General features: G+C 38.1%; 2 protein-coding genes across 5 annotated transcripts in view; one reads left to right on the top strand and one right to left on the bottom strand.

Annotated features, from left to right (window-relative positions):
- The window catches only part of LHX6 (LIM homeobox 6), a 73,252-nt gene that overhangs the window by 21,029 nt on the left and 28,533 nt on the right, over window positions 1-23,690 (top strand). For 2 of the 3 annotated variants that reach the window (XR_012473654.1, XR_012473655.1), the window contains exons 3-8: window positions 281-381; window positions 509-604; window positions 1,423-1,597; window positions 5,643-5,746; window positions 11,006-14,612; window positions 21,392-21,529. Coding sequence is in view for 1 of the 3 variants with exons in the window: in XM_074211647.1 (XP_074067748.1) it covers window positions 281-381; window positions 509-604; window positions 1,423-1,597; window positions 5,643-5,746; window positions 11,006-11,026 (497 nt within the window). In the remaining 2 variants the exon portion in view is untranslated. Of the gene's footprint in view, window positions 1-280; window positions 382-508; window positions 605-1,422; window positions 1,598-5,642; window positions 5,747-11,005; window positions 15,504-21,391; window positions 21,530-23,690 lie in introns of those variants that run through there. The other variant, XM_074211647.1, reaches the window with a different exon arrangement.
- The window catches only part of MORN5 (MORN repeat containing 5), a 60,977-nt gene continuing 43,643 nt past the window's right edge, over window positions 6,357-23,690 (bottom strand). The window contains exon 5 of one of the 2 annotated variants that reach the window (XM_074211648.1): window positions 6,357-20,152. In XM_074211648.1, coding sequence (XP_074067749.1) covers window positions 20,073-20,152 — 80 coding nt within the window. In that variant the 3' untranslated portion in view covers window positions 6,357-20,072. The remainder of the gene's footprint in view (window positions 20,153-23,690) is intronic. The other variant, XM_074211650.1, reaches the window with a different exon arrangement.

The following is a 23,690-nucleotide window of genomic DNA, read 5'->3' on the forward strand; positions in this document are numbered from 1 at the left end:
ACTATCTCTTCTCACAAGGCTATAGGAATACAGGAATACCCCATCGGCAGTATATTGGAAAAGGGGTAGGGGTTTGGAGTCAAAAGACTTAGGTTAGAATCCTAGCTCTGCCACATGCTACCTTTGTGATCTTGGGAAAGTCATTTTAGATTATCTAAGCCTCAGTTTCCTCATCTGTAAGATGAGAGGATTAGGTCAAATGATCTCTAAGGTCTCATATAGCTTAAATTGCAATTTAATATAAAACAGTATTTAATATTTATTCCTTCTTCCTCCTCAGGCAATGGAATCACATTGGAGGGAGCCGTGCCATCAGAACAGGACAGTCAACCAAAGCCAGCTAAGCGGGCACGGACATCCTTCACAGCAGAGCAACTGCAGGTACTTGGTCAGGAAAAGGGGCTTCCCATGCTAAAGGCTCATCTGATAGGCCCAAGAGATGGCTAGGGAGAGCCTCCCTCCGAGCTACCTGACCTTTGCTCCTCACCCCTCCCTCCCTGTTCTCCAGGTAATGCAGGCCCAGTTTGCCCAGGACAACAATCCTGATGCACAGACACTTCAGAAGCTGGCAGACATGACGGGCCTTAGTCGTCGAGTTATCCAGGTGGGCGGAGGGCAGACACCCAATGAGAGAGAAGAGGGTGAGGCTGACAGAGTCAGAGACAGAAATCATTGGGGGGGGGGGGGGTGAAGGGCTGGTCCTGCTACTCAGGAAGAAAAATAAAGCCTGTACAGAAGGAACAGGAAGGGAGGGGGGAGTAGAAACCAGGTATGAAGGGGTGGGAAATTCTTTGAGAGAGAGGACAGGAGAGAACTGAATCTGGCCCCAACCTCCCAGGTGTAGTGCAAAAAGCAATTGGATGTAGAGTCAGAAGATCCGAGTTTGAATTCCACTTCTGTTTCCTTACTGCTTATTTGACATTGGTCAAGTGATTTAACCCCTGGACTTAAGCCCCTTTCTTAATGCAAATGAATGAGTTTCATGACACAAATGTTAAGAAATTGCTCTGTACAAATTCAAAGCCAAATTTTAAATTTAAATTCTGTGACACTTTACACTCCTATTTCAAGACTTCTGCCTCTATTCAAAATCTTCACTGTCCTTTTGTTTCTCTTCTCCCAAGGCCATGGGATAGCAAGTGCTTTCTGTCAAAGTGAGGAGGGGTCCTCCCAAGATCCTTTCCAACTCTTAGTCTTATGACCCTTTGATTTCTTCCTTGACTTTGGAGATAGTCTTGCTTTTTTGAGAACAACTCCCAGGCTAAAAACAATCCAGCATAAAACACTTCATGGGGTGGTGTGAGGGAGGCAGAACTCTAAGGGTCCTGGGACATTCATCAAGAAGGATGGAGAACTAACTTCACCAACCTGACCAGTTATGTGGGATTTTCCTTGGTGGTGGGTTTGGGGCTGTCATTTCAGGTCTGGTTTCAAAACTGCCGTGCCCGCCATAAAAAGCACACACCCCAGCACACAGTGCCACCCTCGGGAGCTCCTCAGTCTCGTCTCTCCTCTTCCCTGTCTGATGACATCCACTATTCCCCCTTCAGCAGCCCTGAGCGAGCCCGCATGGTAACCCTGCACGGATATATAGAAAGTGAGTGATCACAGCCCTTAGGGTCTCGGGGAGGGAGAGATATACAAACTTTCTAAGCCTGGGGCCTTCCAAACTGGGAGAAAATTATGTTCCCAGATTCCTAGCAAACATGACTTACTGTTTTGGTTTTGTTGACTTCAGGGTTTGGTGGGAACAGATGAAGTGACAAAAAAAGAAATGAGGGCCAGGCCAGGACTGGCATTTGGTTAGGGAGAAGGGCAAGGGATGGTCCCACTGTAAGAGAAACAATACTCTTCCTCCTTTACCCCTCCACCCACAAGCCTGAACTAAAAAAGCATGAGAATGGTTTATTTGCATCCTGTTCCCTGGTTAAGTCTATCCTGGGTTTCTTTTCTCTGGTATGGGGAAGAAAAGTATTTGTCTCCTGAGTTTGACTAGAGTTCCCATGAGGTATTTTTCTTTTCTATTTAAAAATAATAGTATCTCACAGTTGGGGGTGACTACAAAGGTTATCTAGTCTAATCCCTATGAGAAATAAAAATTACCCCTTGATAAGATCATCCAGCTTCTAAGAACTCTAGTGTCAGAGAATTCATTACCTTCTATAGGTCATTTCCATCACTGGATCTTTGCCTTTTTTTGCTTTTCTTCTTAGCTCTATTATATCTAACCATTTAGAATAGTTGTATTTCCTGTAAGTCCCATTTCTTCTACTTCATACAAATCACTTTAGCTTTGTGGGTCATATTTTCTTCATTTGTAAAATGAGTATGTTCTATTAGATAACCCCTAAAATCTCTTTCGCCTTAAATACCACAAACCTAGATGATTTTTGTAGGCTCTGGTCTACCTACCATCTTCTGTTTTTTTTTCTACTCCCTTCTGTCCCAGGGGGTTGCACAGGATCTGGGTACTCTCATTGATGGATCTTAGGAAAAGCAATAATCTCTAACTACACTATCCTCTGCTCTATTAGAATGGTATACAGAAATCTCTCCTTGATTTAGGCCACATTTCTGATATTTGGGCTCTTTTTTAGCCAACCTCTTGCTCATGCTTCTGAGGGCAATAAGAGAGAGAGAACCTGTATTTGTGAAAGAAATGTTGACCAACAAACTCTGCCTTATTAAGACTCAGGCTGGGTGATCATTGTTGCCAATTTTCCAGGGCTCATACATACTGAGGGTGTCTATACTGAATCTAGAGTTAGAACACTGAATATTTACCCAATTGTGTGTCTTGAATAAGCCACTGATCCATATCAGATAGTTGGATTAGTTGGTCTCTAAAAACCATTTTGACTTTAAATCCTATGAAATATACTCATCAATTCTTCCACTGGTTTAAACTAGACTTTGTAAGGAATAGGTATACAGATCTGGGCATCAGAATATCCTTTGGATGTTGGCCTAGTCTTTCTTTAGCCTCTTCTTCACTTGTAGTCTTGTAGTCTTCACAGGCCACACATATATTGTAGGTACCTAACTCCTACCTTATCAACTAGAGTAGACCCTCAGCTCCCCACCATTTGTCTGCCTCAATTTCTGGATGGGGGAACATAAGAACCCTCTTCCAGGTCCTCTGTGAGTCTCAGGCCCCCACTGATGACAGGATTTGCCTTGAGAGATACAGCTAGACCTATTGAATTCCATACTTCATAGGATTTAGAACTTAAAAAGAACCTTTAGAAATTAACTTATAGATGAGGAAACTGGGGTCTCAGAAAGCACAAGTGACTTGTTCAAGATCACGCTGGGATAAGAGTTAGGATTGGTATCCAGGTCCTGCAACTCTATATCCAAGCCTCTTCACTTAATAAAACATTGCTCTCAGTTAGCTGTTATTCTTAGGAAGCTAGATAAAAACTTGCTTAATAGGAGGAACTCTTTTTTCTTAAGTGATTAATTTTCAGAGTAAATCTAATATATATCTTCCTCAGTAACCAAATAGCATGACACTATCTGTATCTATATGTCTTGCTAGTTGAATTTTTGGATTAGAAGTAGAGCAAAATTCATTTGGAAATGAATCTCATCTTGAGGCCAGTGTAGACCAATATGTAGGTAACTTTAAGGTTCCAACGAGCCCATAGTACTTTTAGAACAACGAAGTCTAATTAAAAATGCTTCTCTTAAGAAAAAAAGCTGATTTCAGATGTTTTGCAGTCTGCATATTGAGGTGTTCATATGCTCTGGAAGGGAAAAGACTTTATATTCATAGTAGTGAGGATGATGAAGAGCTGGATCTGATTTTTGCTTCCCTACTTTGTATAGACCTGACCTATTGAAATACTAGAGGCCATGCCAAGACTTAGCTACCCCAGAGCACTGTCTTCATTGCATGGAAGAAGGGGTAACTTGCCTCAAAAATGGGAATTCAAATCTTTTCTGTTCTTAACTCAACTTGAAGATGTGCTCTTAGATATACAATCTCAATATTAAACCTTAAACCTTATCCTATTCCCTCAGCTGTTCTTTGCTGCAGAGACACCCTTCTTCATGATGGTGTTCTCTCTGGGCATAGCCCCAAATTCTGAGTCAGTAGTCTATTATTCTTTCATTCATTCATTCAACCAGAATTCATTAAGCATCTATGTTCCAGTCACTATGTTAGCCTCTAGAGATATAAAACTAAAAACAAAAGTCCCTGGTCTCAAGGGGAAATGACATATACATACAAAATTAAATTTTAAAAAAAATAGGAAAAAATTGTAGAGGTTAAGGATACAAAGAGATAGGTTTGTTTTTAAATTAACTAAAAGCATGGGGGTCCATAAATTTAACACTATTCTATCTAGAACCACAGAATTTTAAAAGAGCCTTAGAGCCTCATAAATTTGTAATCTTGGAAGCTTAAAAATCATAGGAAGAATTTAGACTCTTAAAACCATAAAATTTTATAATCTTTGACTCATAGAAGTTTAGAGAACCTTAAACTTGAAATCGAAAAATCTTATTATAACTTTAAAACCATACAATCCAAAAATTAGTAGGACCTTGAACATGGAATTTTAGAATCTCAGAACATGGAATCATAGGTGCCAAAGATTCTTAAGATTATATTTAACAATCTTAGATTTAAAATTTTCAAATTACAGCATCTTAGAACTTTAACATTTTAGAAGAGGTTTTCCTGACCTTGAGAGGTGGATGACTGATCTGCTCTACTCTAGCATTTAAAGAGTTGGGTGAGGCCATTTGGGAAAATGATGGGTGAAGTATCCCTAGTTCTGCTTCACAGACAAACTCTGTATAACATCTTGCAGTCTTTTTTTTTTTTTTTGCAATGAAAGAAACAAACATTTCATTGGTCAGAAAGTGTTAGTCATGGGATTACTGGCAAAACCACACCCACAGCAACTATAATTCCTCTCAAAAATCAAAATACTTCTGGACCAATTTCATGTGCCTCTGTGTGTGTGTGTGTGTGTGTGTGTGTGTGTGTGTGTGTGTGTGTGTGACACACATTCATAGCTACATTTCTTCACATTCATTTAGGTCAAACCAAGACTGTCTCTCCAAAAGCTGCTATTAAGGATTGGTTTTGAATAGTCTACCATACTCATTTCCCTTATCCATACTGCTCTGAAAGGAATTTTGAAATCTGAAAGCTGGGGTAGGGGGTGGTGGTGGTGGTAATTAACATTTTAGACCTGAGAAGGATTAAGCAAAGTAAGGAACTATACACTTCCCGTATCAGTGGAGAGAGTCGGAAAGGGGCTTAACCAGAAGCAATTTAGTTAGAATAAGGAAGAATGTTTCCAACAGTGATGGTTTTAGATGCTGGAATGGGTTATGAAGGTGGTGGAGATCTTTATGGATGGGTTAGAACTTTTAGCATGGAACCTTGAATATAGTAAGTGCTCAATAACATTTATGGAATGGTTAACATAAATCCAATGAGCCCACAACTAATCTAGTCTAAATTATAGGGAATGGAACTAATAATCTCACCCGAGGGTTCCATGGAAGGGTCAGTATTTTGGGACATTTCTCTCTAGGGCCTCAACCCTGGGATGATGTTATAGGATAATCTCTGGCATAGAGAGCCCCAGAGGCTGAAGCCATCTTCTTGTTTACTACAGGTCAGGTACAATGTGGGCAAGTGCACTGTCGGCTTCCTTACACTGCCCCACCAGTTCACCTCAAAGCCGACATGGATGGACCACTCTCTAATAGGGGTGAGAAGGTAAACTGAGTGTTCCCTCAATACAATGTATTCCTCCCAATAGGTAGGCAACTGCATGCCAATGATCTGGAGCTCTATTGGCACTAGAGCTGTTGGGCTCTTAAAAATGTGTTCATTTCCATCCACCCCAGGTCCTTTATCCACCTTAAGAGTCTGGGGCCTATCAGTCATATCACTGTTGAAGCATTTCTTTCTCAGAAACCAGTGGTCTGTCTGCCTGTGTCTATGTGTAGTACAATATCCATTTACCCATCCTGTCATTCTGTAGTTCTCAGTTCTATAAATTCTTAAAGAAGTCACAGACCACAACATAGCTTATCGGTCTTATTAGAATAATTCCAGAGTTTGTTCTACATGCTGCCATTTCTTATTACATTGATCTGGATTTATTCCAACTCATTGTGGCATTATCATTTTAATTTTTATTGCTGGGGTAAATCCATTTTTAGAATACTACAATTTGACAGCTGAGAAATTAATCAAGAAATAATAACTCCCATTTCTGTAACACTTTAAGGTTTATAAATCACTTTCCCCACAACCACTCTATGAGGTAAGTAGTAGTCTATATTATATTCCCATTTAATTGATGAAAAAACTGAGGCTCAGACTTATCCAAGGTCATCTCTTCATTATTCATTATAATTAAGGAATGGGCCATTTTTATTCATCAGTTATCATGATAGAGAATTATTATATATGCTATACATGAATTACCAATTTTCAGATTATCAGAATAAAATAAAATATGCTTAACATCAGAACTATACTGAACATAATTTAATCTTTCATAGGTGATTTAGAAAGCACTTCATGATCTGGCAGGGTCTTGGGGTCATTGTTGTGCACATCAATTATCATTGTAGAAGTGATGGTTAATAGAGGCTTGCAGTTGAAAGAATATAGAATAAAATAGCTTTCATTCTACATGGTAATAATCTATTGTTAGACTAGAAATCTCCTAGTGACATCATGACCTTGGAGGTCCCTTCCAACTCTAAGCTTCTATGATTCCATGATCACAGGTATTTAGAAGTGCTGACGGGGGGGGGGGGGGGATTTAATCCAAGATATGATAAACATCTCAGTTTTAAGGAGTGTATGAATCCAGTCCAGACAAAGATGTAATTGTTGTGCTTTTTTTGTCATCATTGCTGATTTCCAATGAGGTCCTCCCCCAGTGTTTCATCATAGTGTGGGAGTGACTGTGGCTTCTTCGTGGCTTTGCCAAGAAGTACAAGGAGGGTGGGGGATCCTAACAAACTGAAAAGGCTTGAAATAGAAGCCTTGTACACAAGGACCAACCTACCCCCACTGGAGTCATGCCAGGTAATGAAATTTTCTGGGGAGGGAGTTTCCATTTCTATTAATGGAAGAAAACAGCATGTTACTGGTAGGCAAGATGTAGTAGAAAGATCGCTATATTTGAAGTTACAAGACCTGGGTTCAAGTGTGCTTTTGCCACATCATATAAACATAGAGCAATTTCCTTCTCTGGGCTTCATTTTTCTCATCTATAATGAAAGTTGGACTAGATCACTTTTGAAGTCCTTTCCCAAACTAAATCCTATTATGCTCTCAGTATTCACATTGAAGAGATTCTGGGTCCTTGAGATAGTGAAGATAAGTAGCTAAGGTTTATGATCTTGTGTGAGGTTTCAATGACAATGGCTGCATAATCTTTGAATCTCACAGCTGAAAGGCATCAGAGTGATCCAGCCTATCTGAAAAGAATTCTAACATTTCAGTCCTAAACTTAGGAAAAGAGCTACCCCTTGTCCCTCAGGACCCGAGGATTCTCTTAAGTGTTGCTGTGGTGTGGTAGATGAGTTTGGAATCAGAAGACCAGAGCTCTGACACTTTGACTTAGCTATATGACTTCAGAAAATTCAGCAAATTTGAGATAAACTCTCTTAAGTTTTACTCATCCGTAAAATCCCCATTTTACTTTGCATATTTAATTTTGCATACCTTACATTGCTGAGAGCTAAGCACTTTGAAACTTACAGCACTATGTGAGTTTTTTATTTTATTATCTGGTATTCTTATATTTCTAGCTCTTATGAAAATTCAGCTCTTTAGTGAGTTGTATCATAGTTCTTTATTTTAAGATTATGGTGAAGGGGGTGCTGCTAAGGTGACACAGTATAGAGTACCAGTATATAGAGTATATAGAGTACCAGCTGTGGAGTCAGGAGGACCTGAGTTCAAATTTGACCTCAAACACATTACCTAGCTGTGGAACTTGAATAAGTCACTTAACCCCATTGCCTTGTAAAAACCAAAAAAAAAAAACAAAAACAAAGATTAAGGTGAAGCTATCCTCTTCGTTGATAAGGCCTCTTCACTTCTGTCACTTGCATCTTTTTTAAAAAATTTATTTATTTAAGGCAATGAGGTTAAGTGACTTGCCCAAGGTCACAGAATTAAGTAATTATTAAGTGTTTGAGGCTGGATTTAAACTCAGGTCCTCCAGTCTCCAAGGCTGGTACTCTATTCACTGAGCCACCTTGCTGCCCCTATCACTTACATCTTTACTTGTATTTAAAATTCCAATTCAATGGAAGATGAGGGAGACAAGTTTCAGTCTGATAACCCCATTAACCAGAAAGTTTGAATAGTTACTATATGCTAGACATTGGTATGGGAAAGACACAAAAAAACCTAATAATCTACCCTGGAGGAGTTAATAATCTAGATGGGAAGACAAAATTAACACATATTAATGTTAACAGTTCCTTAAAGTTACAAAGAGCTAGATTGTGTGGTCCTGACTGTAAGAGCTGAGAAATGTTACTGATGATGATATATCTCTGTGGCTTCTATTGTTAACATGAGTTTTCTTCTCACCCCCTAGACTACATTCTCTGTTCAGTGCATGGATTAGAGTTATTTTTTTCAGCAGTATCCATTTCCTCTTAGTTGACCAACTTCAAAGTTTTCTAAACCCAGTCTTTCTTTGCATTAACTTCCAATTCTGGTAATGAGGTTCTTAATTTTAAAAAAAAAATCTTCTTTTAATGTGACCTTCAAAATATCTCTGACTTAGATCTGTAATATTCATAGGGAAAAAATATATATAAGCTTTTGAAAAGGAGCTATTCTGTTTTGTACTTGCATCCTCTCATTTTCAATTATAGCTTGACTATGCCTTCCTTCCTTATGTTATGGAATTGGTTGCCTACCCTTGGCAGTAGGTAGAAACATAAAACCACTTACATGGTGGTGGTGAATACTCTCTAGCAACCTCTCTCTTTCCAGAAGATCTAGTATGTACTATGCCTGAAACTATGCCTGGAGAGTTTCCTGGATCATTTCCTCCACTTCTTCTGGTTAGAGAGAGTAATCACTCCCTATCTGCTGGTCCATTTTGACAAAATTCACAGTGACTTTGGTTTGCAATCTAAAGGTCTGATGATTAACATAGGGTTTATGGTGGAGATTATTGTAGAGCATTTCATAACATTTGACATTGGAATTAGGAGGAAAGTATAAAGAGAGGGGACAGTTCAGGAAGATGAGGTTCTAAACTCACTTCAAGAGCTACTTATTTCCAAAACAATAGGTATACCTCTAGCTATTTCTATCACAGTCCTCTCTAACATTAACCTTGTACATTTCATTTTCAATAAGTAATGTAAATCAAAGAAACATTCACTGAAGAGATACTAATCCTAAATTTGCCACTTGCTGCCCTAGGTTAATTTGTCCAAATCACTCCACCTCTGGGCCTTGGTTTTTTGATCTAAGAAAAGAAAGAGGTAGTAGAAAATCTTCTATGGTCTTTTACAGTTATAAAGAACATTCCATATTCTGTCATCTCATTTCTAAGATCGCTGGGTTCTAACATCCTTTCCAGGTGTAATGTCTTATGGTTTATGTTCTAACATTATTGTTTCCATTTCAGTACTATACTACAATGACTTTTTCTTCCTCAGTCATCTTGATTGTACACAACCATCTACTAGAGCTTTTCCCCAATCATTTTCTTTTCCTCTTCTGCCTGTGGGATTCTTCTCCACGTCCCCATATCCTCCCTGTCAAGTGTAGGTAGAATGAAGTATTTTGTCACTGAATCTAGATCAAACCAAAGGGACCAAGGCAATAACATGATGTTGGTTACTTGAAAACTTTCCTGACTGTGGTCACTTTAAGACATTGTTGTCCTTGGCTGAGAAGAAAGGGAAGCCTTCTCTAGTCAGGGGACTAGAGTTTCTTGTCAGTAGTTAAGTGTGATCAAAATGCTCTACAAGCAAATGAATAATGAGGCAAAAAGAGCAGAACTTAATAGCAAGGAAATAAGATTCGGTGAATAATAATAATTTATATGTATATGGTGCTTTATGGTTGCAGAGATTTTTTTATACATATAATGTATGTGAAATAAGCAAACCACTGTGTAAAGTAAATAGCGCAAGTATTGATCATCTCTCTTTTGATGGATGAGGAAAGTAAGAATTAGAAGTGACTTCAGTGCCTAAAGTCACAAAGAAAGTCTTATCTCAAACCTAGATCTTCTGACTTCCATACTTGTTTTTCAATTCTTGTTCTCTGATCAGAACAAATGGAATCAGTGAATTCAAGGTGCACTCTCTTTTGAGAGATTATTGGGGATTACAGTTGCTTGTTGTGGATAGATTCCCAGAGTATTGAACTTCCCTAGTGAACTCAGAGAAGAGTTCATGTCTAGTCTTGAGGAAGTAAATTTCTCTTTGGTGGACTGAAGGGGAGAGTTGCTAAGTCTAGTTAGGCCATATTTTTCACTTAACTAGATGTGTAACCCTGGAAAAGTCACTTAGACTCGTGAGCCTCAGTTTCCTCATCTACAAAATGGGTAGAGGGGGCACTAATATTTGGATTTTCCACATCACTGAGTTATTATGAGATTCAGACATAATGAATATCAAGGCACTTTGTAATCTTTAAGTATCTTATAAATGTCAGCTAGTTTCATCTTCATTATTCTTTATACCCAGTGTCATCCTTCAATCTGTCATATACCACCCTGTTTGCCTCTGGATATATGGGTGTGAACATTATTTAGTGGAAAGGGAAAGCTACATGTCAGACACATTTTTTAAATAAAAAATAAAGTTTTGTTCCCAATTATTTCAGTGAAGGAAAGCAAGCAACAAGAGTCATTCTTTGAGGAGCTTCCAGTCCTAAAGCATGACTTTAAGCTGCAATGGCTGGCAGAATGACAGATGGGACCCTGAATGAGTTGTCTAACCCTCCTTGTCTATTTTCTTCTCCCAACAGGTCATCCTTTTTCAGTACTGACCACGCAGACTCTTCCACATCTGTCTATGGTGATTCCACAGCTGCCCCTCAGTCACTGAAATCCTGTATGTCTGCCCCCTATGACTAGTGGCTTCTGTCTCAGCCTTTCCATTCATTCCCAAGAACCACCAGCCAGTTCCAGGTCCCTGCTCAGCCTTCTGGGGCCAGTTCTCCCCTCCTGCTGAAAGCAGGCCCAAAGTTGTGCAGATCAAGGCCAACCAGGTCTGGATCCCCAGAGCTCCTGGGAACACTCCTGAGGCTACTTCTTGAAAGGCAAAGCCCCAAAAATTTGGAAACAGGGTGAAAAAACTTTTATTTTTATTGAAACTGGAGTAATTTTCAACTTGAGTGAATTAGAATTAAGAAAGAATGAAATTGTCAGGACAGTAAATATCCAATTTATTATTTTTTTTCAATATTGGCCTTTGTTACCCATTTCCTTGAGACCATCTATGAGTTCTGAATAGTTGACAACCCCAAATATAATCCACTCAGTTGCTTTTGTTTGAGAAACTATACAGTTTTTGTGGGAATTCCCAAAAGAAAACTGTGTTCTAATTTTATCATTTCCATCTGTCTGGTTGTGTCAAGTTAATTAAGAGAACAAAGTGAGACTCACCAGCTTGGAGAGCCACATAGGATGCAAACGAAGAACTTACCCAGCCAGAAGAAAAGGTGGCCCCGCACTGGGCATGAAGTCTATGGGAATCTTTGAACCTTTAAGTCAGTGGATATATATCCAACTGCCAGTTTTCAGAATGTCGTTGTTCTTCTTTTCTCCAGTTTATGGCAATATCTAGGTGGGGGGAAAAACTTGACAAACCAAGCAGAGAACTTAACCATTCACTTTAACCCCATCCCAAGGAGCAATTTAATGATGTCATAGAATCTTAGAATCTCTAAGCTGGAAGAGACCTTAGGGGTCATCTCATCTAAACCCCATCAAAAGCATGCATCCCTTTTCCTGCCAATTAGCCCTTCAACCTCTGCTTGAATACCTCCAGTGACAGGGAACTCATTTTTTAAAGAAAATAAACAGAAACAAGATGGAAATCAAGAGGGGAAAAACTGATTAGTCCTTCAGGTTGTACAACTTATATACAGAGTACAGAGCAAAATGTTATTTTATCAGAATGATTGTATCTTTAACTTTTTCAGCAGATGGATATAGTAGGGGGGCAAATACCTCTAAATTGCTTTGTATAGGGTCAGCACAGAATACCTGCAGTAGTAGGACAAGGAAGAACACTGTAAATTTCAATCAATTAAAGAGACTGAATCCTGTAGCAGACCAGAGCCCCAGGCATTTCAAAGCAATTTTGGAGGGACTAAATTTGATGGGCACAAATGGGGCCACAGGTATGTTCTCTTCCCAAAATAGTGCAAGAGACAGGTTAGGAAGCCATGGTGTATGTGTCTTAAATAAAAGAAACAGGTGCAGGACAAAATCATCTTTCTGATGATGAGCCTCATTCTAAACCTTCCTGGGAGCTTTCTTTTAGGAATATAAAGAGATAGCAGATGAGAATTATAGGACCTTTGTGTACTAGACATAGCCCTACACTAGCTGACAATGGAATAATATGTCAGTGATTCTCCTCACAGTTCAGGAGAGAAGGAAATGCTAGGCCCTTCAGCTAAGGCTCTGGAAGATGTTCATTTTGAAGATGCTGATAACAAGTTTCTACTTGTAGCCCCATCCCCCTTCATCAAGACCATTGGAGTTTGGACTAAAGATTGAGGAAAAAGATTCACCAAACAGTGACTGGCCTTCCACAGTAGGTATTACCTATTCTCTGAGCTTCTCATCAGATAGCTCTCTCCAGTAGAAGCAGGTGGGCTTAGCAGCACAAAGCAAGTCCTGCTCATTAACTGGCAAGCTGCCTCAGGGATAGTGACTGCACATATCTCCAGAGAGATTTACTGCCTTGCCCCAAGCTTGCTCTAAAGCCCATTCTTCAGTGAAGTCAAAAACTCCTCTAGGAAGTAGATTCTTTTGTATCCATTAAGCTCCAGATTTTTCACTTACAGTCCAACTCCTATATAACTTTAAAACAACAGTGATTATGCATATGGAAAAATAACTTATTGTGCCAAGAATATGACTTTCTTTCATTTTGTTAATTATCTAAATGCTTCAAAAATCATCTTATCCATTTCTCAGTTGCAATCATTGCTAATTAAACTTTATCTCAGGTCATTCATTCCATATAGCTTCCATCACAGGTAACTTTGTTTACTGCATATATGTTAGAATGAGCCACAGAATGCAAGAGACTTTCATGATGCATGATTAAAGTGTGCCTGAGTGCTATTTACAGGAATAGCAAGGGCAAACTATAACAAAATTTGATGTGACAGAAAGGGTCTTATAAAGAGTTTAGAAACCTTAGACAAATTCCCTCCCTTCTCTGGGCCTCTACTCCCTAGTCTGCAAAATTAAAGTGATCAAGATCCTTTCCACCTCTTCTTTGGTCTGAGGTTCCTTTTAACTCCAACATTCTATACTCTAGTTTTAACATTCCATACTCCATAGTCCCTTGTGGCTGTAATAGTCTATGTTCTACATTCTAACATTCTATGTTTTAAGATACCTTCCATCTCTAAAATTCTATATCCTAAGTTTCTTCTTACTCTAACATTCTTTTCTCTAAGGCACTTTCCAGCTCTAAGTGGCAGGGAAGGGGATGAAATGAGGAGGGGGGTTGCTATAAGAAGATCTCTGAATCATAAACACTATTTAATTTTAACAGCTGGTCCCAGATCTCAGAGAAGGGAGTGGTTTCAGAATTGCTTACTAAAATGTTTCCAGTGATTTCTTTGTTTATAATGGTTAGAACCTCCAACCCCAACTGAGAGGGAAGATCAATGAGTGAACCATGTATTAGAAGTCACCACAGACACAAGTTCAACTTAAGACTTTGCCCCAGAGTTGTATTCCTAAGGTGGCTCATGTGGTCCCAGCATACTGAAGATCCAACAGATCTCCACTACTATGGTTAGAGCAGCCTTGGACACAGCAGGCATTCAAAACTAATATTTATTTAAATAACAAAACAAAAGGGAAGACAAAAACACACACACACAAAATTGTAAGCACTTTTTTGTAAAACCAATGTCTGTTTTGTTACATACTTTTAATGTTGTGTGCTTTGTAAATGTCTTATTTGTGTAATAAATAAAGTTAATGCAAATAGAAGTGCTGGCACTTACATCAAGAAAATGATGTAATTCCATTTTTTCCATTTGATTCTTAGTGGATGGATCACGCCTTGGGAACCCCTGTCCCAGTGTGTGATTATTTGGTTAATCACCAGCTGCCAGGGAGCTTAGCACATATCTGGTAAATTGTTACAATTTCCCAGTTAGCAAACTGGTCATTAAACTGGCAATGGTGTTCCTTGGGGTAATTACCCAATCAATGCCGTCTGTTACCCAAGCTCCAAGAAGAGGGAAAAGAAAGCAGTTCCCCACCACTGCTAACTAGCACTTTCTTCCATTGCTGTAGGGGACAGAATAGATGCCACGTCAATTTGAACTGTTGAGTTTACTTAGAATGCTAAAAAAGTGATCTGGAAGCAGGAGGGTGAGTAAAAAGAGTGCTGGATTGGGAATCACAAGAAACCTGGGTTTGACTCCTGTCCCCACTATCTGCTAGTTGTGCCATCATCTCTCTATGTCTCAGTTTCCTCATACATAAAGTAGGGTTTGTAAGAAAAATGCAGTGCAGACTTTAAGGCACTATATATTTTGAGGCACTATATATAACTCTGTATATCAAAGACCCAAGTTAATATCATTCTATGCCTTTATCCTAAACCATTCTCCAAGTTTTACTACAAATCTTCAATCTACCAAATACTAAAAGGACTTAAATTCCTCTGGTCTCATGGTAATACCCATGTATTACTGAAGTTGTCTACCTGTTGCCTCATTTTTCCAATAAAACTGGTATACCTCCTTTTCTACTATTAAAAGCCCCTAACACAAAAATCCTAGTTAGGCCCATGTTTGAGATTGTTTGTGCCCACTTTGTACCTTTCTGTCTTTGAATGATTTATAAGTTTTAATTCACCAATCACTATGTTCCATGAGGGAATTTACAATTGAAGAGAATGGGGTTGACTATTGAGGCTAGCAGGTATGGTAGATGAAAATCTCTTAACTCAATGCTTCTCTGAGGTCAGGCTCAGGCCCAGTCACTATTAGTATAGACTGACATAAAGACCAAAGAGAGAAAGAAAGGAAGGCATCAAGAGGAACTTAAATAGATAGAAGCAACCATTCTTGTTTTTTCTCCTATTAGACTACACACCTTGAAGCAGAGGACATGTGTGGTTTCAACCCATCAAGGGATTGGAGCCTTTGTCCTTAGTTATCCAATGAAAGAGAACAGGATGAACTCAATGACCTTTTGCAAGTCCCCTTTGATTCAAAGAAATCATGATCTTTTCAATTCTATAGAATTAGTGGAATTTTCCAAGTTAATTGTTTTAGACTCAACTTTTCCCCTTCTAGATTCTTGAGCCATCTCACAATTTGACAAATAGAGGAATTCTATTCAAAAATATTAAGCAAATATTATATGTAAGACTATGTGTTAAGTTCTGTATCTAAAGTGACAAAGGAAGCTTACATTTTAATTGTAGGAAGAACAACTACACAAATAACTATGATGCAGGGATAAGTTAAATAAGCATAAGTCCAGGCAAAGTGGTATTACAGATTTGAGGAAGAAGAAAACACTTTTACTTGGAAGGTGTGGAATGGAAGACTTTACAGAAGAGATGAGATCTGTTGGGTCTCAAAAGGAGGGAACATCAACAAATAAGGATGGGAAAATGGTCAGATGCTAGTGTGAGAAAAGGCAGAGTTGGCAAAGGGCAGAACAAGAATGGTTTACATAAAATAATTTGAGGTAATAATAAGCTATAATTCTATAGAGTATTAAAGTTTATGGTTGTTTTCATCACAGAAACCTAGTGAGTTGTAATATAATGAATTGCTATGACTATTTTTCAAATGAATAACTTGCACATGGAGTAACATATAAAGCTATTTTAATAAGATCACTTAAGAGGTTCAATCCAAAATGGATTGGAAAGGGAACATACTGATGGAAAAAAGATCAAATGGAAGCTATGTTAGTGATTTAGGCAACAAAATTGAGAGCCTCACTGAGGTCAGTTGCAATGAAAAAAGAGAGGCCAGATGGGAAAGATACTGTGGGAGAAAGACACACTGTTTCCACTGCCTTAAATTTAGGAAAGGATGCTTGTGTGAGCAAGGGAAATGATTCTTTGAGACTGCAGGAAAGGAATAAGGCCATAAGGGATGGTAGGAATGAGTTCTCAATGGTCATCATATGACATAACAAGCATTAACAGATGAGCACAAGAAGTGAGGAAAACACTAGATCTCGAGTTGGAAGACTTGGGTTAGAATCTCAACTTTGATACTTCTGTGATCTTTGGACAACTCTCTAGATTGCAGTTTCCTTAAAAATAAAGAAAACTGGGCTAGATAATCACCAGTGTACCTTTCAACTCTAAAACCTCTGATCAAAATAAATACTATGATCCTATAGCCATTGTTAGATTTATTTTCTTGACTGGTTAACAAATAGTTCACCAAATAAGATTACTGTGATTTAATATTTTTTAATCTGAAAGAACATTGAACTGGAAGTCAGAAGACCACTTCTTTATCTCTCTAAGAGAATACCAGATGACAATTTAAGTCCCTTTTAGTATTATGGTTCAGAAATACAATTTTTGAGGACACTGGAAACATTCATCATTCCATGGGAATGCATGCTATTTAAGATCCAAGATTACAGTTAAAATGACATTGAAAAGAGGGTAAATATTTTTTCTAATTTAAGTATAATATTAGTTTGTGTTCAATAAATATTTGTTAATTGACTACATGATGCACATCTCTGTCACTAATTATAAAGTGTTGTAGTGACGTGTCCAAAGGAGGACAACCACGATGATGAAATGAATAGAAACAAAACCATTAGGGAATCATGAAAGGGATCAAGAGATGTTTATACTCTTGAGCAATTTAGGGAAGACATGGCCACCATCTTTATGTATCTGAAGGGCTATTAAATGAAAGAAGTCAACATTTTGCTTGACTTCAGATTGTCAAACTGTGTTCAGTGATTAGAAGTTTCAGAAATCTAGGCTTTGGCTTAATGTAAAAAATAATTGCCTAACAAAATTGTCCAGTTATGGAACAAGTTTCTGAGCTAGGATATTCTTCATCCTTAAAGAGTCTGACCATTTTTAGGCGTATTGGGATCACCAGAGAACATACTATATTTAGAGCATTCAGAAATCTTACAAGCCTCATTATTTTACTGATGAGGAAACATAGACCTGGAGTAGAAGAATTAAGTGATTAGTCCAGAGTCAAGTGGTGGGTTTGGGATTTTATCAAACCAGCATTTGTTCCCATTGCCCAAGAGAGACTGCGTGATATAATGGATGGAGAGAGCACTAAATTCAAGAAGACATGAGTTCAAGTTCTGTATCTGATAGATGTTGACTATGTGACTCCTGCCCGCATACTTTAATCTCTCATTGCTCTTGGCAATTCTTTAATATTGTAGGAGAGACTGCAGAAGATATTGCAGAAGAGATATGGAGCCCTCTTTCCTGCCTTTATTTAATACATAATATAGAAGGGATTTCTGCCTAGGGCAGAGTTGGGATTAGATGTTCCCGGGGGATAGCTATTTTCCGAGGTCCCTTCTAGCTCAGATTCTGTGAATAAATATCTTGAAAAAATAATTTCTGAATTATTATGAAACATATAACTGAAAAGATTGGATTTAAGTCTTCTTTCACAATATTGGGATTTGACCCAAGGCTCAACTGAGGCAGCATGATATAATAGAAGAAATTCTGGAAATGGAGTCAAGAGAGATCTAGGTTTATTATGCTGTGTAATCTATAGCAGAAAGGCAGTGAGGTGGCTCAGTGAACAGAAACTGACTTCAAATTGGGCAACAGACATTTTATTACTTATGTGAATCTAGGCAAGTCACTTAACCTTGCCTTAATCCACTACCAAGAAAACCCCATGGACAGTATGCTAAGGTCCACAGGAGTCAGAAGAGTCAATATGACTGAACAACAACAACAATCTACAGCAAGGAACTTGTCAGGATTTGACTGTAAAGTAGGATTAATAATAACTGCACCTCTTATCCCACAGGTTATTTAGAGGAAAGGGCTTTGCAAATCTTAAAGTGTTATTTAAATGCTATTTTGATTACTATTATCAGTCAAGGGGATTTTTGGGACTATCTACTCCTGTCCCATAGAAAAAGCAACCCAGAGTCAGTAAAGAGGTAGTGTTATGGGAATAGTGACCATAGTTCCTCACAGACATTTTCCATAGCAATAGCACTGAAGAGCAAGGTCATTGGAAGGGTTCCCAGAAGCATATCTGATATTTCACACACATAATCAGACCTGAAAGCAGTAGAGATTGTTACCTTCCTCAGTCTGGACACTATGACTCTTACCATTGTAAATACCAGATTAGATTTTATAGAATATTAGATCTAATAACTTCTAGGGAAAATACAGGGGCAAAAATGTATTGGCTATACCTTTGCCTGACAATGGAAGGAGGAATTAATGGCATGTCAAAGATATTTCCAATGAACTGTCTCTTCAATTTCTTACAAATAAGAAACTGCTAAGAACCCATTCTTGTTTGGAGTTACTAACACTAGTTTGATTTGATTCTTCTGAGCTCATGATATTCCATGATTAGCACACACAGAAATCCCCAGTAGCAAAAGTATGGGTTGAGGTGGTAGCAACTTAAAATTTTAAACAAAAAGAAACTTTGGATAGCATTGAGTCTATCCTCTTTGTTTTACAAATGAGGAAACTCTATTTGAAAGAAGTTAAGTGACTTAAATTTAAGGCTGCAAAGGAAGAAAGCAGCAAAGACAAGATTTTACTCCAGGTTTTCTGACTCCACCTTCAATATTAAGCAATGTGTCCATTTTGTCTTTTCACAGCCCTAGCTAAACTAAACTATTCTTTTGAATGCCACCAGTCTCATTTGGGAGTCCCTTTAGTGTCCAGGTCTTAAGAAAATTCACACCATATTATCCACAAACCAGAACACCTAGAGAATCCTATAATCGATAAAGAATCCCTATTCCACTTGGACTTTGCTCAGAATTTTTGACAATCAGTAAGATGCATTCAGTGTTATTATTTCTGATATTCTAAGAGAACTGTGTCAGATTTACTTTTGTATTGAACACTTTCGTCCCACCTAACTGTAAGCACTTTGAGGGCAAGAGCTGTTCACTTTTTAGTTCACTTTGCATATGAAAGCATGTACCAGTTCTCTTATAGGTCAGTTAATTTTATTCTTCTCAGTGGCCACAGTCTAAAGAGCCCCAAGATAGTCAATCCCATTATGGCCCAATAGGTATTTAGTCAATACTAGTGCACTGAACTGGTGATGATAATAGATGTCATGTTCATGACTTTTTTACTTAGGTTGTTTCATGTGCTCCTCCTAATAATTTCAAAAAGGAGAGTATTGTTATCACTATGTTATAGATAACTTAGTGAATTTAAGTAGCATGCTCCATTTCACACAATTAACAAGTGAAAGAGCCAGTGCTTGAATTCAGACCTTCCCCCTTTCAATCTAAGGCACCTTCATGCTCTTTTATGAATGTGATCCAAAAAAGTGGTTTTATAGAATTATAGTTAGGTTATCAAACATAGCTGACCATGTTTTAAATTTTGAAAGAGAGAGATCATCACTTGTGATTATAAGGTAAACACAAAGGGAGACTGATCTTTGGGAAGTGAGAACCTGACCTCAACAATAATACTCCACCCACTACAAGTGAGGCCCTTCTTTATGAGGAAAACACATCAGATGTAGTGAACTCCAAAAGCCTTTAATTCTACTTAAAATAGGCAAATGATATTTCCTACTAGAAAATGTCAACCTCAAAAACTGTAACCATTGATCCCAGAAGTAGTAGGGCTGATTAGAGCTTAGCTTTGTGGCCAATAAACTCATCCCAGCCTTTCCGACAGGTCCGGATAATCCATTCATGTTCATCATCATCTGCAACAGAAAAGGAATCCTTATCATCAGGGTCTGGAAGAGGCTGTCTCCTGCAAAGACTTTCCCAATTTAGGTCCTCCCTTTTTAGTCTGTGGAAGAAGACAAGCCTTTAAAGTTAGTTAATTTTGTCTGGTCCAGTCCCTGATTCCCATAACCACCCCATGTAATTCCATAGAGGTTGATTTTTTTTTTTTATGAATGAGGGCAGAGGGCTGTTTAGAGTCATTTGTAGAGGCTAAACTAATATTTGATTATTTGCTTTAGGCATGAGGAATTAAGGGGGGAATTAACCCTTTTCAAGGCTCTTATCTTGTTATGAGGAAACAGTAGATTTTAGTCACTTCATAGAATCAGAAAATATTCCATTTCAGGACATTGGAAGCTACAAGATATTTAAAAACAATTAGCCTTTCCCTGGGCCGAATATTGCAGAAGTCCACAATAAATGCTAATCTCTTCATGAAGCTATGGTATCTTATCTTAATGAATCTGACTAATAACTGTATTTCAGGAGCAATATCTTTGAAATAATGCAAGAAGATATTTGTGTTTTTTTCTTTTCTTCATACTTTAGGTCGCAATTTCTCTTTTTAAGAAAAAAAGAGATATATCATACAACCTTGTTATTCATTAAAATTGCTCTGAGTTTATGGGCCATTACAAGTTAGGAAGTATTAGTATTTTGAGATTAGTATTAGTGGTTAGTATTTTGAGATGTTTCTTCCTCACACACATTCTCCTCAAATGGCAAGGAAATCTTATAATAAATGTTTTCTCAAAATTGCCTGTCACTGGTCCTAGAAATAACTGATCCCGACTTACAAGGAAAAACATAGTAGAAGCTTCCTGAGGTAAATGTTTAGGGTAAAAGTTTTCTTTTCTTTCTTCCCTTTTTCTAAGTCATGAACTTCTTGAACAATCTGTTGAAGCCTATGAACCCCTTCTCAGAATAATGTTTTTAAATGCATAAAATAAAATACATAAGGTTACAAAGTGAAACAATTCTACTTATATGTAAAATTTATATATATATATATATATATATATAAATTTAGAGATACCAGGTTAAATAACTCCTATTCTTCAGAATTCATTTAATTCCTACAACATTTATTAAGTATTTATGGCAGGGAGGGGAAGCTTTGCCCAGGTCTTCAAGGACCTTATAATGGTGTGGGGAGGAGGAGATACGATAAATACACAAATAATTATAACACAAGCTGATTTGTGCATAGGCAGAGGTTGAACCAGATTATGAGAGACTCGGAGGGATGAGAACACATCTGGAATGAATCAGTGAGGATTTGGTGGAGAAGATGGCATATGAGTGGGCCCTGAACATGGAGAATAACGGGGGAGGACCAAAGACCATTCCAGGTATGAATGTATGCACAAAGAGAAGAACAGAGATGAGCCATGAGATAAGGAATAATGAATTAACTGGTTTGACTCACTATAGAATATAAATGTTAGTTCCCTTTTATATTTTTATTTCCAGTGCCTAGAGTAGGTCTTGGTACATAAAGCTGTAAAAAGAGAATGGAGCCAGACTTTGGAATCAATCACTCCATCAATCAACAAAGATATTTGAGGGTTGTCTTATGGGAAAAGGACATCATTAAATAAATGATGGCATGATGATACCTGAGCATTTTAGAAAGATTACTTAGGTCAGTGATATTTATTAGAAAGAGTAAAGCCTGGGGAAAAAATCATCTAGGAGGCTCTTAAAGCAGTCCAGGTGAAAGGAAAAGGTCAGAATTGGAGTAGGCCCATGTGAGAGAACAAGAGACCTCCTTGATTTTTAAAGAAAATTGTTGACATCTCTTATTTTTACCTCAACTTTGTTCCTGAATATATTCCTCTTTTAATCAGAGATCAATCCTTTGTCACAAGGGCAGCGAGGTGGTGTAGTAGATAGAGCATTGACCTTGGAGTCAGGAGATCAGGAGTTTGAATCTAATCTCAGATACTTGACTCTTCCTAGTTGTGTGACTTAGGGCAAGTCACTTAACCTGACTGCCTCATGTCCAGAGCCACCTCATCCTGATTCATATCTGGCCACTGGACCCAGATGGCTCTGAAGGAGAAAGTGAGGCTGGTGACTAAGCACAGTAACCCTCACTCAAATCCAATTCATATGCTTGTCATGGCATTACCTCCCTGATGTCATGGTCTTCTTCATGAATAAAGGACAGACATTATCATTATTATCTTTTATCACAAAAATTTAAAAAAATAAATAAAACTAACCAGCATATGAACCAAATCTGACATTTTATGCATTGTTTCACACACAGAAAGGAAGTCTATTTTCTTATCTCTTCTTTGGGAACAAGTTTGATCATTTTTGTTATATATCATTCAGTTTTATTATTATATATTTTGTTCTTTCTGTTGTACATTGCTTCAATGGCATAGTGTATAGAGCATCAAGTCTGGAATCAGGAAGATTCATTTTCTTGAGTTGGAATCTGATCTCAGACAATTATTAGCTGTGTGACCCTTGGCAAGTCAGTGTATGGTTTATTTCCGCATTTGAAAAATGAGCTAGACAAGGAAATGCAAACCAGTATCTTTACCAAGAAAATCCCAGATAGAGTCACCAAGAGTAAGACATGACTGAAGGGAGTGAACAGCAGTAATTGGGTATATTGTTTTCCCTGTCCTTCATACTTTATCAAGTCTTTCCATGCTTCTCTGTACTGGTCCTATTTCTCTTTTCTTACACTGCAATAACAGTCCATTATATTCACGTACCACAATTTGTTTAGCTATTCCCCACCCAAGGCCCCTTCAGGGCCCTCTTCCTAGACCCCTGCCTGGTAGGCAGAATGAGTCACAATAAACCAAGTCAGTTGAAAAAAGTGCAAACGTCTTTTATTCTAGTCCAGAGTCATGTGAGAGAGACTTTCTCACTGTAGCCTGAGCTAGTCCCATTGTAGGTTAGGAAATTTAGGGTGAGGGAGCAGCTAGGTGGTGCAGTGGATAGAGCCCTGGCCCTGGAGGCAGAAATACCTGAGTTCAAACCCAGCCCCAGACACTTAATAATTGCCTAGCTGTGTGACCTTGGGCAAGTCACTTAACCCCGTTGCCTTAAATAACAAATTAAAAAAAGACATTCTTACAGGAAATTTAGGGTACTTGACTATGGGAATATTCTGTGTTATTGGTAAGGGTGGTTGTTTCCCAGCTAAAGGCTTCACCTCATGAGCCAACAGTATTTCTGAGACAGCATATAGCTTATTGGTGATAATGTTTCCCTTAGACAAAATCTTTTTTTTTTAGGTTTTTGCAAGGCAAATGGAGTTAAGTGACTTGCCCAAGGCCACACAGCTAGGTAATTATTAAGTGTTTGAGGCCCTTAGACAAAATCTAACAAGGCTTTTTATATGATTATACTTTGTTCTATTAGAGTCAATTGAATTGAGGAGTCTCCTGAAAGGATTTAAAGGATTATCACTTATGTTTGTACAAATTAGTTCAATCATTTCTTTCCTGCTAAGATCTGTTTGAGAACTAATAAATGTGGGAATAG

This window comes from Macrotis lagotis, chromosome 1 (assembly GCF_037893015.1).
Source record: "Macrotis lagotis isolate mMagLag1 chromosome 1, bilby.v1.9.chrom.fasta, whole genome shotgun sequence".
In the NCBI taxonomy this organism is placed as follows: Eukaryota; Metazoa; Chordata; class Mammalia; order Peramelemorphia; family Peramelidae; genus Macrotis; species Macrotis lagotis.